This window comes from Cervus elaphus, chromosome 20 (assembly GCF_910594005.1).
Source record: "Cervus elaphus chromosome 20, mCerEla1.1, whole genome shotgun sequence".
NCBI lineage: Eukaryota > Metazoa > Chordata > Mammalia > Artiodactyla > Cervidae > Cervus > Cervus elaphus.
Window position 1 is genome coordinate 53,621,787 of NC_057834.1, and position 16,722 is coordinate 53,638,508.

The 16,722-nt window shown below is 37.5% G+C and overlaps 1 protein-coding gene across 8 annotated transcripts in view; it reads left to right on the forward strand.

Moving 5' to 3' along the window:
- The window catches only part of PHTF1 (putative homeodomain transcription factor 1), a 77,950-nt gene that overhangs the window by 51,031 nt on the left and 10,197 nt on the right, over positions 1 to 16,722 (forward strand). For 6 of the 8 annotated variants that reach the window (XR_006335698.1, XR_006335696.1, XR_006335700.1 and 3 more), the window contains 7 exons: positions 731 to 859; positions 1,382 to 1,654; positions 2,665 to 2,796; positions 3,298 to 3,384; positions 14,396 to 14,551; positions 15,641 to 15,736; positions 16,440 to 16,565. Coding sequence is in view for 1 of the 8 variants with exons in the window: in XM_043876808.1 (XP_043732743.1) it covers positions 731 to 859; positions 1,382 to 1,654; positions 2,665 to 2,796; positions 3,298 to 3,384; positions 14,396 to 14,551; positions 15,641 to 15,736; positions 16,440 to 16,565 (999 nt within the window). In the remaining 7 variants the exon portion in view is untranslated. The remainder of the gene's footprint in view (positions 1 to 730; positions 860 to 1,381; positions 1,655 to 2,664; positions 2,797 to 3,297; positions 3,385 to 14,395; positions 14,552 to 15,640; positions 15,737 to 16,439; positions 16,566 to 16,722) is intronic. The other 2 variants (XR_006335701.1, XR_006335702.1) reach the window with 2 other exon arrangements.

Below are 16,722 nucleotides of genomic sequence, written 5' to 3' on the forward strand. Positions count from 1 at the left end.
ATGATTTTATGGAAAACAAGTAGAGGGCACTGTAAAAGCAGCAGCATATAATTAGATGCAGATTTGTCTGCTGTAGGCTGTACAGGCTTTTGATTGATCCAGAGAAGGGCAATGTGAGAGAGACTTGTGGCCATCAGAGAGGACATGTTGATAAAATGGACTTGAAAAAAAAAAAAAAAAATGGACTTGAGTTGGGACTTAAAGAACAAGACATGACATGGCAGAGGGAAGTGCTGGGCTGTTTTCACAGTGACCTTCTCTTGTGCTGTCTATGCTTTTCCATGTCCTGATTAGACCAGAGAAAGGCTTACCTCTTACCATTCCTGTGATATCTAAGCCCTGTTAGCGCCTCTCCTACCTAACTTCCTACTACCCCTGGTCTAGTCATGGTGCTATGGAAATACTCTCCTCCTTGATATCCCATGAATATACCAAGCTTATCCTCACTTCCATATGCTTAGAGGGGGGAGAAACTTCAGAGATCATGGAATCCTACCTCCCATCATCACAGAAGACTTACAGCCTCTCTTCAGGTAAGAAGTTGGCTTAGTGAAGAGAAAGGACCAGAAGCTGGCATCGTGGAGGTGGTGACTGGAGTGACCTGCTTTGTGAAGGAGACAGGATGACAAGGCAGAGCACTGGCCAGTGTGGCCTGGGAACTGGACAAAGGGAAACGGTTCTAAAGGAGGAAAGAATGAGTGGATGGAAATACTTATTTTTTTCTTTTCAGAACCATTTATTCTGGCTTCAGAACTCAAGTCCTGCCTCTGATCGAGTTAGTGCAATAATCTGGGAAGGGAATGAGTGCAAAAAGATGGATATGTCTGTGTTGGAAATAAGTGGCATCATCATGAGTAGGGTAAGGTTTAATAAGTTTTCAGACTTTTCAAAAGATCTGTTTTATAATCGGCAGCTATTTCATTGCAGAAGGAAATGGCAACCCACTCCAGTGTTCTTGCCTGGGAAATCCCATGGACAGAGGATCCTGGTGGACTGCAGTCCATAGGATCACAAAGAGTCGGGCCCAACTGAACACACACGCACACACAGACAGCTATTTCATATTGTATTTAATGATCAAAACATTGACTCTGTTTTTGAGACACAAGTATGTGTACCTTAAATTTTGTAGCCAGTTTTCACTTGGTAGTGTGTTTTTTAATTTGTTACAAAGGTCTCTGTGAGCCTGATCAATTATTCAGGTAGACTTTACAAATATTTCTTATTTAATCCTACAAGTCATACATCTGTACATCATTTTTATTTGTATTTCTTTTAGAACAGATTTAGTTTATAATAATCTAAGTAGTATTTGACAAATGCTGCTTCACAACTCCATATAGCTGTGCAATAATGATGGCTGTTTTAAATTAATTTCCAGGTTAATGCTTATCAGCAAGGAGTAGGCTATCAGATGCTGGGAAATGTCGTCACCATTGGATTAGCATTTTTCCCTTTTTTACACCGGCTGTTCCGTGAGAAGAGCCTTGACCAGCTAAAGTCCATCTCAGCTGAGGAGATCTTGACTCTCTTTTGTGGGGCACCACCTGTTACACCTATTATTATTTTGTCTATAATTAACTTTTTTGAGCGACTGTGTCTTACCTGGATGTTTTTTTTCATGATGTGTGTGGCAGAGAGAACATATAAACAGGTCAGTAGAAAATTGAGTAAAATTTCTCACCTCTTTTTTTCTGTGTGATATTCTGTTGAGTTGATTTTGTTGTCTTGATTTGTTCTCTCTCCAGAAGCTAACATGGGCAGTGGAGGCTTGATAAGTGGACTTTTGGTATTTGTGGGTTTAACACTTCTGATATTGTTTAGTTACAAATGACATGCTATAATCTGAAATTTTACTGAGCCTATATGTAGGAGTAAGTGGCTGAGCCTAGCTGATTGTTCACACCTGCTCCTTGATGTGCCTCGATGTATTTTATATCTGTAGAGTGTGTAGTAATTCCAAGGTGAAAATGTTTCTGAAAAATGGCCAAGTGAGAAATAAATTTATTGAAATTGGATAAGAGTTTGGGATTGAGGGCTTACTATATTGGTGATATGTGCAAAAAAATACAGTTTTTGAATGGAAATGTAATTTGGGAGTAAGCTCGAATTTTGTATAAATGTTTGAATTTGTCAAGGTGGGGATTCACAACAGTCTCCAAGGTGTATTCCTTGAAAATGTCCAGAATGTACTATATCAGAAGAATGTGTACATGCGTGTTCAGTTGTGTCCAGTTCTTTACGACCCTTTGGACTGTAGTCCAAGCTACAAGCTTCTCTGTCCATGGGATAATTTAGGCAAGAATACTGGAGTGGGTTGCCATGCCTTCCTCCAGGGCATCTTCCTGACCCAGGGATTGAACCCGAATTTTCTGTGTCTCCTGCATTGCAGGTGGATTCCTTACCTACTACTACTGATTCCTACCTACTGAGCCTTTGGGGAAGCCCCCATGAAGAAGTCACTAAGACAGGAAGTGAAAAAGCATTGTTAATAGCTCATTAATCTGTTGCTACAGAAAGCACATTATACATAATGATCAGAACTTGATTCTTATAATATTTTTTATGTGCTGGGAATATTTTACAATTATACAAGTATATACACAGTGACACATACATACATTTCACTTTGTGGTTGTTTTTTTTTTTTTTAACCTCCTCTAGAGATTTTTATTTGCAAAACTCTTCAGCCATATTACTTCTGCCAGGAAAGCTAGGAAATATGAAATACCTCATTTCAGACTTAAAAAGGTGGAGAACATTAAGATATGGTTATCACTGCGTTCCTTTCTAAAGGTGAGTTTTAACTAACCATGGAATATCTGCAATAATACACAGAAAACATGCTCATTGAAATTTCTGGTGGCAGATATTCACTAGGCTGGTTAGTCCTATGTTCTGGACAGATTATATCAGTGACTGACATCTAGCTCACCTGTTTGACACCAGATTGGGAGTGATCTATCTGCAGAGCTGGTAGAGCTAATTAAATAAGGGCTTGTAAAGGGAAAAGAAAATTTAAACTCTTAGGGCAGAGTGATAAGCTGAATGTTGCATCTTTTTCTGACTTCTGGGGAAACATTCCTGCTGAAAATGTGTTAGTGAATCAGTCACACCCTTAACTTGAATGGCATGAATCTCAGAGGTTAATTAAAGTTGAAGATGTCCAAAATATATTAGAATCCTGTGTCAGAAACTTCTTATAAATGTTCGTTTTCACACCAACATAGTAAGATTAGGTCCCCTAATCTGTCTCCGGCGGGGACCTAAAATGCTAACCTGTGTCTCACTCTCTAGAGACGGGGCCCACAGCGATCAGTAGATGTGGTTGTGTCTTCCGTCTTCCTACTGACACTTTCCATTGCTTTCATTTGTTGTGCCCAGGTAAGAGTTTCAGATCTATTTCAGTGGAAAGTAGAAAATAGAACTCGCTTTCTGTTTTAGGCTAGTTCACTGTATTTAAGTGAATACACTCACACACACACACATACACATACGCATATGCAACAGATGTTTGTTTCTGACAGCTCTGGGAACCGGGGAGTCCAAGGTCAAGGTGCCAGGATGGTTATGTTGAAGTATTGGGTTGGGCCAAAAAATTTGTTTGGATTTTTCTGTAAGATGGTACAGAAAAACCATACTAACTTTTTGACTAACCCTGTGTGTGTGTGTGTGTTTTATGTGTCTAAATTTCTTTTGCTATTTTGAATACTTGTTAATTTTTATGACTTTTGAAATGAGAATAAGGGTAATTTTTAGTCCTTTAAGACTCTGAGATCATGGTAACTTAATTTTAATTGGAAGTTTTGATAAAGCTATATATCATGATGGATACAAAATAGTGATTTTTCTAACTTCATCATTTCTTCTAATTTTTTTGTCACTCTAAAGTAGACTTTTCCCCATTTATTTAATCATTCATTCACTTATTATGTTATGGATTCCTATGTTCTTTTTATCCAATGGATTATACACTATTGCTATATTGTTTTGATGCGTAATTGTCCCAGATTTGGCCAGCGGGAGACCCTTAAAGTGCCTTTCTATGTTCTTTGGAGAGGTCCCTATATATTTTTTGTTTCTATTTCTGTGTTTTCTTTTTTATAAGAATTTACAGCCTTATTCTATACTTTTCCACTTAGTGAGTTTTAACTCTGCAACAGTCAGAGAACATGCTCTGAATGTTTTCAGTCCTTTGAAATATGTACAAACTTGTTTTATTATCCAGTACATGGTCAGTTTCATTAAATCTTCCATTAGCTCTTTGAAAGAATTTTTATTCCATTGTTTTGGAGAGCAGTTTTCCCTCTCTATAAATTAGCCCAAGTTTATTAGTTGTATGGCTGAAATTTCCCATATTCTTACTCGTCTTTTTGGTTTGCTTATTTTATAAACCATTGAGAGAAGTGTGGTCATGTCTGCTCTGATGGCAGATTTATCTTTTTCTCCTTTTGTTTCTGTCAGTTTTTGCTTTATATGTTTTTAAGCAGTATAATTGGCTGCATGCAGACTTAAAATTGATATCCGTCTCCTTGGTGGATTGACTTTTATGTAATTTATAGTCTTTTTTTTTTCTCAATCCAGGATCACATATTCATTTAGCTGTCATCTCTCATCTGTCACTTAGCTCTTTAATCTCCTTTAATCCTGAACAGTGTCAAGGTTTGTCTGTCTTTCATGAACTGATAAAATGTTTCTGTCTCTAATGTATCTTAAAGTCTACTCTGATGTTAATTTAACTATACTGTCTTTTGATTAGTTTTTGTATGCTATATCTTTGTTTTCTACCCCTTTTCATTTATTTTTTCTTCATATTTTAGTTGCCTTTTATAGTCAGCATACTGATTGCTTGTTTCTTTTTTTTTTTTTTGCTGTTAATCTATCAAAATGCTTTAATATCTTTAGTAATATCTTTTTGTCAATGTTGAAAATTTATTTCATTTATTTTGGTAACAAATCTGAGTTTGCTACAAAATATTTTATCTTTCTGAGCTCTATCTTTTTTATTAAAATTGAAGTATAGTTGATTTACAATGTTATGTTAGTTTAAGGTATACAGCAAAGTGATTCAGTTATACATATTTATACATGTTTATATGTAACTGTATATTTTCTTTGCAGATTCTTTTCCCTTATATGGGCTTCCTTGGTAGGTCAGATGGTAAAAAAATCCTCCTGCAATGTGGGAAACCTGGGTTCGATCTCTGGGCTGGGAAGATCCCCTAGAGGAGGGCATGGTAACCCACTCCAGTATTCTTGCCTGGAGAATCCCCATGGACAGAGGAGCCTGGCGGGCTACAATCTGTGGGGTCGCAAGGAGTCGGACATGACTGAGTGACTAAGCGCATAGGTTATTATAAATATTGAGTATAGTTCCCTGTGATATATATACCACATCTTCTTTATCCATTTGTCTGTTGATGGACATTTATATTGCTTCTATGTCTTGACTGTTGTAAATAGTGCTGCAATGAACATTGGGTTGCATATATATTTTTCAATTATAGTTTTGTCTGGATATATGCCCAGGAGTAGGATTGGAGGGTCATATGTTGTAATTCTGTTTTTAGTTTCTTAAGGAACAGTCATATTCTGCCTGGTGATAGTACCAATTTACATTCCCATCCACAGTGTAGGAGGGTTCCTTTTTCTCTACACTCTCTTCAACATTTATTATTTGTAGACTTTTTGATGATGGTCATTCTGACTGCAGTGAGGTGATACTTTATTGTAGATTTGTTTTGCATTTCTCTAATAATTAGCAGTGTTGAGCATCTTTTCATGTGCTTTTTGGTCATCTGCATGTCCTTTTTTGGAAAACTGTCTATTTAGATCTTCTGTCCATTTTTTAATTGGGCTAATTTGGGTGTTTTTGTTATTGAGTTGTCTGAGCTGTTTGTATATTTTGGGAATAAAGCCCTACTGGTCTCATCATTTATAAACATTTTCTCCCATTCTGTAATTTGTCTTTTTGTTTTATTTGTGGTATCCTCTGTTGTGCAAAAGCTTTTAAGTTTAATTTGTTCCCATTTGTTTATTTTTGTTTTTATTTCCATTACTCTAGGAGATGGATCCAAAAAGATATTGCTGTGATTTATGTAAAAGAGTGTTCTGCCTGTGTTTTCCTCTAGGAGCTTTATATCATAGTATCCAGTTTTACATTTGGGTCTTTAATCCATTTTATTTTTGTATATGGTGTTAGAGAAATTTTATAATTTCATCCTTTTACACTTAGCTGTCCGTTTTCCCAGCATCATTTATCAAAGAGACTGTTTTTTCTCCATCGTATGTTCTTGCCTCCTTTGTCATAGATTAATTGACTACAGGTCTGTGGGTTTATTTCTGGGCTTTCTATCATGTTCCATTGATCTTATTTCTGTTTTTGTGCCAGTACCATACTGTTTTTATTACTGTAATTTTGTATTGTAGTCAGAAGTCAGGGAGCCTGTTTCCTCTAGATTGCTTTGGCTATCGACATATTTTGTGTTTCTATACAAATTAAAAAAATTTTTTTTGTTCTAGTTCTTTGAAAAATTTCATTGGTAATTTGATAGAGATTGCATTGAATCTGTAGATTGTCTTGGGTCGTATGGTTATGTTAACAACGTTAATCCTTCCAGTCCAAGAAACCAGAATATATATGTATATATCTTTCCATCTGCTCTGTCATCTTCAGTTTCTTTCATCAGTGTCTTATAGTTTTTGGAGTACAAGTATTTAGCCTCCTTAAGTAGGTTTATTCCTAGGTATTTTGTTCTTTTTGACTTGATGGTAATTAGGATTGTTTCCTTAGTTTCTCTTTCTTATCTTTTGTTGCTAGTGTATAGAAATGCAACAGATTTCTGTGTATTAATTTTTTATTCTGCAACTTTACCAAATTCACTGATGAGCGCCAATCATTTTCTGATGGCATCTTTAGGATTTTCTATGTACTGTATCATATTGTCTGCAAACCCCGTGACAGTTTTACTTCTTCCTTTCCAATTTGGATTCCTTTTATTTCTTTTTCTTCTCTGAATGCTGTAGCTAGGACTTCCAAAACTCCTAGCTTCTTTCTGTTGAATGAAAGAAGTGAACTTGGGCATCCTTGTCTTGTTCCTGATCTTAGAGAAAATGCTTTCAGCTTTTCACTGTTGAGGATGGTGGTCGCTGTGGGTTTGTGATATGTGGCCTTTAGTACATTGAGATATGTTCCCTCTATGTCCAGTCTGATGGGAGTTTTTAATCATTTAATGGATATTAAATGTCAAAAGTTTTTTCTGCATGTATTGAGATAATCATACAGTTTTTATTCTTCAGTTTGTTAATGTGTAGTGTATCACAGTGATTGATTTGTGGATGTTGAAAAATCCTTGCATCTCTGAGATAAATCCCACTTGATCATGGTGTATGATCCTTTTACGGTATTGTTGGATTCAGTTTGTTGCATCTATGTTCATCATGGTTCTAGGCTTACAGTTTTCTTTTTTGTGTGTAATTTCTTTGTCTGGTCTTGGTATCAGAGTGATGATGGCCTCATACAGTGAGTTTGGAAGTGTTCCTTCCTCTGCAGTCTTTGGGAATACTTTCAGAAGGATAGGTATTATCTCTTATCTAAATGTTTGGTGGAATTCGCCTGTGAATCTCTCTGGTCCTGGAGTTTTGCTTTCTGGGAGTTTTAAAATCATAGATTCAATTTCAGTATTTGTGAATGATCTAATCATATTTTCTATTTTTTCTTGGTTCAGTCTTCAGAGAGTGTACCTGTCCAAGAATTTGTCTATTTCTTCTAAGCTGTCTGTGTTATTGATATATAATTGCTTGTAGTGGTTTCTCATTTCTAACTAACTGATTTGGTCCCTCTCCCCTTTTTTCCTGGTAAGTCTGGTTAAATATTTATCTGTTTTGTTGATCTTTTCAAAGAACAGACTTTTAGTTTTATTGGTCTTTTCTGTTGTTTTCTTAGTCTATTTCGTTTATCTCTGCTCTGATCTTTTCGATTTATTTTCTTCTTCTACCTTTTGGTTTTGTTTGTTCTTTCTCTAGTTGCTTTATGCATAAGGTTAGGTTGTTTGAGATTTTTCTTCTTTCCAAAGGCTAACTTGTATCCCTCTAAAGAACTGATTTTCTGTGTCTGATAGGTTTTAAATAATTGTGTTTTCATTTTCTTTTGTCTCTAGGTATTTAAAAATTTTTTTCTCTTTGATTTCTTCAGTAGTCCATCGGTGGTGGTGGTGGTTTTTATATTGGTGAGAACTCAGTCACATAGCTATACCTAGTTACAATCAAGATTGGGGAATGGATTCTAGCCTGTTCAAAAGGCCCCTGAAAAGGTGGGGGGCCCTGTTTGAAAAAGCAGGAAAAAAGTGCTGTTAATGATACCAAAATATAAAGCTTTTGCTTTTCTTCTGTGGTCTCTCTCTCTCAATTTGTCATACTGGTTTTTTTGTTTTGTTTTGTTTTGTTTAATTTTTAAAAACTTGTAGTATAATTGCTTTACAGTGTTGTGTTAATTTCTGCTGTACAACAGGATGAATCAGCTATGTCTACTTACATTCCACATTGGTTGTTTAGTAGCGTGTTGTATAGCCTGCTTGTGATTTTTTTCCCATGTAGTTGATTTCTAATCTTGTAATGTGGTTGGAAAAGATACTTGATATAATTTCAATTTTCTTAAATTTACCAAGGCCTGCTTCATGGACCAGCATGTGATTTATCTGCGAGAGTGTTCCATGCTCACTTGAAAAGAATGTGCATTCTGCTGCTTTCAGATGGAATGCTCTATAAATATCAATTAAGTCCATCTGAGACATGTACACACTGCTGTATTTAAAACAGATAACCAACAAAGGCCTACTGTATAGTACATGGAATTGTGTTCAATGTTATGTGGCAGCCTGGATGGACGGACAGTTTGGGGAGAGTGAATACATGTATATGTATGGCTGAATCCATTCACTGTTCACCTGAAACCATCACAACATTGTTAATTGGCTATACCCCAGTACAAAACTAAAAGTTTAAAGAAATGTCAGTTAAGTCTATCTGATCTAATGTGTCATTTAAGGACTATGTTTTCTTACTGATCTTCTTTCTGGATGATCTGTTTAAGTGGGACATTAAAATCCCCTATTATTGTTGTGTTACTGTCAGTTTCTCTTTTTTAATGTCTGTTAACATTTGCCTTTAATATTGAGGTACTCCTGTGTTGGGTACATATGAATATACAATTGTTATACCTTCTTTGATTGACCCCTTGATCATTATGTAATGTCCTTCTTTGTCTCTTCTAACAGTCTTTATTTTAAAGTCTGTTTTGTCTGACATAAGGATTGCTACTCCAGCTTTTTGATTTCCACTTGTATCAGTTCAGTTCAGTTGCTCAGTCATGTCAGACTCTTTGTCACACCATGGACCTGCAGCACACCACCTTGCCTGTCCATCACCAACCTTTGGAGCTTGCTCAAACTCATGTCTATCGAGTTGGTGATGCCATCCAACCGTCTCATCCTCTGTTGTCCCCTTCTCCTCCTGCCTTCGATCTTTCCCAGCATAGGGTCTTTTCAAATGAGTCAGTTCTTCTCATCAGGTGGCCAAAGTATTGGAGTTTCAGCTTCAGCATCAGTCCTTCCAGTGAATATTCAGGACTTATTTCCTGTAGGATTGACTGGTTTGATCTCCTCGCAGTCCAAGGGACTCTCAAGAGTCTTCACCAACCCCACAGTTCAAAAGCATCAATTCTTCTGCAATCAGCTTTCTTTATAGTCCAACTCTCACATCCATACATGACTACTGGAAACACCATAGCTTTGACTAGATGGACAAATATTTATTGGCAAAATAATGTCTCTGCTTTTTAATATGCTGACTAGGTTGGTCATAGCTTTTCTTCCAAGGAGCGAGCGTCTTTTAATTTCATGGCTACAGTCACCATCTGCAGTGATTTTGAAGCCCCCCAAAATAGTCTGTCACTATTTCCATTGTTTCTCCATCTATTTGCCCTGAAGTGATGGAACCAGATGCCATGATCTTAGTTTTCTGAATGTTGAGTTTTAAGCCAACTTTTTCACTCTCCTCTTTCACTTTCATCAAGGGTCTCTTTAGTTCTTCACTTTCTGTCATAAAGGTGATGTCATCTGTGTGTCTGAGGTTGTTGATATTTCTCTCGGCAATCTTGATTCCAGTTTGTGCTTCATTCAGCCTGACGTTTTGCATGATGTACTCTGCATATAAGTTAAATAAGCAGGGTGGCAATATACAGCCTTGACATACTCCTTTCCCGATTTGGAATCAGTCTGTTGTTCCATGTCCAGTTCTAACTGTTGCTCCTTGACCTGCATACAGATTTCTCAGGAGGCAGATAAGGTAGTCTGGTATTCCCATCTCTTTAAGAATTTTCCACAGTTTGTTGTGATCCACACAGTTGAAGACTTTGGTGTAGTCCATAAAGCAGAAGCAGATGTTTTTCTGGAACTCTCTTGCTTTATCGATGATCCAACAGATGTTGGCAATTTGATCTCTGGTTCCTCTGCCTTTTCTAAATCCAACTTGAACATCTGGAAGTTCATGGTTCAAACATACTGTTGAAGCCTGGCTTGGAGAATTTTGAGCATTACTTTGCTAGCATGTGAGATGAGTACAATTGTGCGGTAGTTTGAACAGTCTTTAGCATTGCCCTTCTTTGGGATTGGAATGAAAACTGACCTTTTCCATAACTTGCATGGATTACCTTTTTCCATCCTCTCACTTTCAGTCTGAATGTGTTTCTAGATCTGAAGTGGGTCTCTTGAAGACAGCATATATATTGGTCTTATTTTTGTATCCATTCAACCAGTCTTTTTAATTGGTACATTTAATCTGTTTATATTTAATTATCACTATCTATGTTCTCAGTTATCACTATCTATGTGATGCTGGGACGGATTGGGGGCAGGAGGAGAAGGGGACAACAGAGGATGAGATGGTTGGATGGCATCGCCGACCCAATGGACATTGGTTTGAGTAAACTCTGGGAGTTGGTGATGGACAGGGAGGCCTGGCGTGCTGCGATTCATGGGGTCACAAAGAGTCGGACACAACTGAGCAACTGAACTGAACTGAACTAAATGTTCTATTGCCATTTTTAAAATTGTTTTGAATGTGTTTTTGTAGTCTTTTTTTTTCCTCCAGTCCTCTTTTGTTCTCTTGTGATATGTTGACTATCTTTAGTGTTGTCTTTGAATTCCTTTTTCTTTTTTGTGTGTACATCTATTTAGGATTTTTGGTTTGTGGTTGCCATGAGGTTTTGGTGTAGCAGCCTATATATATATACAATATTGTTTTAAGTTGCTGATCTCTCAATTTCAAATGCATTTTAAATAGCCTGCATTTGTACTCTCCTCCGCACACAGTTTCTGGTTTTAATATTGTATTTGTGTGTGGATGGTTTTGTACCTTTACTGGATGAGCCTTTACTAATGAGCTTTTCATTTCATAATTTTCTTATTTCTAATTGTGGCCTTTTTTGTTTAGATAAATTGCTTTAGCATTTGTTTTAAAGCTGGTTTGGTGGTGCTGACTTCTTTTAGCTTTTGCTTGTCTGTAAAGCTTTTGATTTCTCTATCAAACACAATATTGAGCCTTGCTTGGTAGTCTTGGTTGTAGGTTTTTCCCTTTTATCACTTTAAACACATCATTTATATTTATATTATAAGGCCACTTCCTTCTGGCCTGCAGAGTTTCTCCTGAAAAATCTGCTTATAATCTTATGGACATTCCCTTTTATGTTATTTGTTGCTTTTCCCTTGTGGCTTTTCATATTTTCTCTTTCTTTAATTTTTCTAAGTTTGATGACTGTATGTTCAGCGTGTTCCTCCCTGGGTAATCCTATATGGGATTCTCTACGCTTCCTGCACTTGGGTGACTGTTTCCTTTCCCATGATAGGAAAACGTTCAAATATTTTCTCAGTCCTTTTCTCTCCGTCATCTCCTTCTGGGACCCTTGTGATGGGAATGTTGGTGCATTTGACATTGTCCCAGAGGTTTCTTAAAACTGTCCTCATTTCTTTTCATTCTTTTGTCTTTATCCTGTTCTATATCAGTGATTTCCACCATCCTATCTTCCAGCTCACTGATTCATTCTTCTGCCTTGTTTATTCTTCTGTCGATTCCCTCTAGTGTATTTTTCATTTCAGTTATTGTATTCTTCAATTCTGTTTGGTTGTTCTTTATATTTTCTAGCTTTTTGCTAAAAACTTACTGCTCTTTGATCCATTCTTTTTTTGAGTTCTTGGATCATCTTTACGATCTTTACTTTGAACTCTCTGTCAGGTAGATTGCCTGTCTCCAGCTCACTTAGTCGTTCTTCTGGAGTTTTACCTTGTGCCTTCATCGGGAATGCATTCCTTTGCTGTGTCATTTTGTTTAAATTTTTATTTTTGTTTGTTTTGTTTTAAACAACAATTTACTGTTTATTTTTTTATTTTAAAGATTTAAAATTTTTGGCTGTGCTTGTCCCCATGGCTGCACATGGGCTTGCTCTAATTGCAGAGTGGGAGGGACTCTCTAGTTGTGCTGTGGAGGTTTCTCACTGCAGTGGCTTTCCTTGTGGAGCTTAGGCTCTCAGCACATGGGCCCTAGTACTTGCAACATGTGGGCTCAGTAGTTGAGGCTCATGGGCTCTAGAGCATACAAGCTTCAGTAGTTGTGGTGCATGAACTTAGTTATTCTGAGGCATGTGGGATCTTTCCAGACCAGGGATCGAACCTATGTCCCCTGTATTGGCAGGTGGATTCTCAACCACTGGACCATCAGGGAAGTCATCTGGTTTTTTTTTTTTTTTTTTTTTTTTTATGTATGTAGTAGATAAGTTGCATTTCTTGACCTTGGCGAAGTGGCCCTCTGTGGGGGATGTCCCGTGTGTCCCAACAGTATTCTCCCACCTATCTTGTTACCCAAGGGCCAGGGACCAGCTGGTCTCAGGGTGGTTTCTGACCTATGCTTGCAGCGTTAGTTCCAGAGGCTGTGGGATTGTGCTTTTCTTGCTTCTGGTATCCGCCCTGGTGGGTGAGACTGGTCTACAGGCTTGTGCAGGCTCCCTGTGGGAGGAACCAGTGCCTGCCCACGGCGGGTAGAGTGGTTGCTGGCCCTCTGGTGGGCCAGGCTGTGTCACGGGGCGTGTCTCCAGGTGGCTGTGGGTCAGGAAGTGTTTAGGCAGCATATCTTTTGATGAATGGGACTGTGCTCCACCCTCTTGGTTGTTTGGCCTGAGGTGTCTCAACACTGGAGCTTGTAATAGGCAGTTGGGTGAGGCCAGGCGTTGGTGCCAAGATCCCAAGCAAGATGTTTACCTCCAGTCAGAGTTCACATCTCTGTGAATACTCCCTGATATGTCAGCTGCCAGCTTTTATGACCCCAGGGAGAGCCACCCTACGCCCTACTTCCTCAGGAGACCCTCCAGCGGCAGCTGGGAGGTCTGGCCCACGCTCCTACAAAGTCACTGCTTTTGCCCCCAGTCCTCTTGTGTGCACCCTCCATGAGTGGAGTTTCTGTTTTCCCCGGTCCTGGGGAGCTCCTGCCATCGAGCCCCACTGGCCTTCAAAGCCAAATGTTCTGCGGATTCCTCCTTGCAATGCCAGACGCCTAGGCTGGAGAGCCTGGGGTGGGCTCAGAGCTCTCACTCTTTTGGGAGAACTTCTGTGATATAATTATTCTCCTGTTTGTGGGTCACTCACCAAAGGGGTATGGAATTTGATTATAATTATGATCATGAGTGTGCCCCTTCTATCATCTTACTGTGGTTTCTTCTTTATATCTTTGAATGTAGAATATCTTTTTTGATAGGTTCCAGTTTTTTTTACTGATGGTTGTTCAGCTGTTAGTTGTGATTTTGGTGTGCTTGTGAGAGGAGATGAACTCAAGTTTCTTTTACTCTGTCATGTTATCTCCAGTCCTCCTTGTTTTGGGGAAAAAAAAAAAAACTTTTACCTGAAAACTTGACACATAATAGGCATTTGATAACTGGTGGCTGCTGCTGTTATCAGATCCTGAAGTGGGGTGAAGAACTGATCCTCAGGAGTTTCTAGTCATGTAAGTGGAATGCACAGCAGGTTTTAGGGGGCTCTGCTAGTCAAATGCAAATTTAATACTTTGAAAAATGGCCACCATATAATTGTGAGTGGGCACAGAGCTCGGAAATGCATTTGTCTTATTTCACTTATGTTTTCTTCCTTCGTTATTTCCAGATGCTTGCTGTTCCTTATGGAAAGAAGAAAATGTAGGGAAGCTTAGAGAAATACATAATACTTTATGACTATTAAAACTTCTGCTCTGAGTATTAAAATGGTGGTATCTTGTAAATGTTTTTAAATCGGTAAAGGAGTAATTACAGTAATTAATACAAGTGAAAAACTTAACTTTTTTCTGGTCCTTTTCATAGGTACTGCGTGGACATAAAACTTTCCTAAATGATGCTTATAATTGGGAGTTTTTGATTTGGGAATCAGCTTTACTACTTTTCTTACTGCGCTTAGCCTCATTGGGGTCTGAAACCAATAAGAAATACAGCAATGTCTCAATATTACTTACTGAACAGGTATTGACTGGTCCTTGATAGTGGTTAGAAATTCAGTGGTTAGAAATGGTATAATAAGATTTGTGCAGAAGATTCAGGGGTGAGTCTAGATTCTGTCACGTTCTAGCTATGTAACCTTATACCTTATGAGTCACTCCAACCATATAGTTGTCTCCTGTAGAAAATGAGGACAATATCTTCCCCACCTGCTCCCAGGATTGGGTGCTGTGCTTCCTTGCTCAGTTGTCTGACTCATGTTTACGACTCCATGGACTGTAGCCTGCCAGGCTCTTCTGTCCATGGGGATTCTCCATGCTACTTCGTAGTATAAAGATTATTTTTGGTGGTGGTAATGGAGCATGCTTTTAATCTCATGTTCTGTGTCAAGTATTAGCTCTTTAGAGTACCTGTCATTTAAGTATGTTTAGTAAGCTTCTTGACTTTTTAAAATCAGTCATAGAATACATTCAGTGCTTGAAAAATACTTGCTCTTTAGTATGTGAGTAGATATGACAATTGAGAAATGTTTCTTTTGAATATAAAGTAGTATGGAGTTGTTTTTTTTGTTTTTAATTTCATGTTTAACCGTAAGTTTTAAATTAAAATATCTGATATCATTAGGTTTTTTTGGGGGGGGGGGCAGAACTTAGAATTATAGTGAAAAATTCTTACCGTAAGGGAAGAAACAAGGAATTAGTAAATTAAAAGTAGCTATCCTATCTTCTTCCATTCCATGAATGTTTGATAAGGATGTTAGATTTTTGAGGGGATACCAAGATGAATAAGATATAGTTTTTGAACTCAAGGAGTTTACATCTTGTTAATATAAAATTTTCATTGTTTTGATAAATTGCTTCATCATTATTTTTTCTTCACTTAATAGCCTTTTTTTTTATCCCTGTATGTGACTGATTAGGATGGGGGTTGGGTATGTGACATATGTGCTCTGTAAATATAGCTACTAGAATTTCAAATTTTATTTTAGCTGAAAATATTGCCTTCCAAATCTGCCATATTGAATGCAATATATATATATATATACACACACACACACACACACATACATATCTTTTACATGACGTTTGCCCTAATCTCTATTTCTTCCCTTAGATTAATTTATATCTTAAAATGGAAAAAAAGCCGAATAAGAAAGAACAGCTTACCCTAGTAAACAATGTGTTAAAGCTGTCCACCAAGTTGTTAAAAGTAAGTAATACCCTGTGATACATTTTTATTACCGTTTAATTAAATCAATGCTGCACTTCTTGGAGAGGACCTTAGTAACAGATAAATGCTGTGTAGATTCAAAATACAGACTTGATAGTTGGGGTTAATGACTGTATGAGAAAAGTTTCCCAATTTATTACCCAAGTTCTAATGATTGCTGTTGTCTGTCACATTTGAAAATTACATTTAAAAATCACAAATTGCATATTGCTTGAATCCACCTTTAAAAACTTAGCTAGTGGAAGACTAGGTGAGAGCCCATTCCAGGTGTTTGTTTGTTTACATTATTATTTTAAATTTTTTAAATTATTATTTTAAATTGATGTATAGTTGATTTATAGTGTTTCACATGTACAGCAAAGTGATTCAGTTATATATATACATATGTTCTTTTTCTGATTCTTTTCTATTATAGGTTATTGCAAGATGCTGAATATGGTTCCCAGTGCTATACAGGGTCCTTGTTGTTTATCCATTTTACATACAGTACTCTGTATCCGTTAATTCCAAGTTTATTCCTCCCCCTCCTCCCCCTCCTCCCCCTCATTACAGATTTTTTGAAGGTAGCTATTGAACATCAGGAAAGAGGTCATCCTCACCCAAGACTCGAAAAACAGTCTGATAATCACTGATAGCTATTGTGAAACCATGTATTTCATCTCAGTTCTTTCATGTTTTTTAGGAGCTGGACACACCATTTAGACTCTATGGACTGACAATGAATCCCTTAATCTACAATATCACACGAGTAGTTATCCTTTCTGCAGTCTCAGGTGTTATAAGTGATCTTCTAGGATTTAACATAAGAGTAAGTGAGATTACCACTCTGTAGCATCTGCCTTAGTCTTAAAACTTACTAGTATGTATAATAATCTTTAACCTTCCCAGTATATATGTGTGTGAGAGAGAGAAAGGGGGAGATAGTGGGGGAAGGTGGGATGGAGGGAGAGAGTGGCTGGCATGAA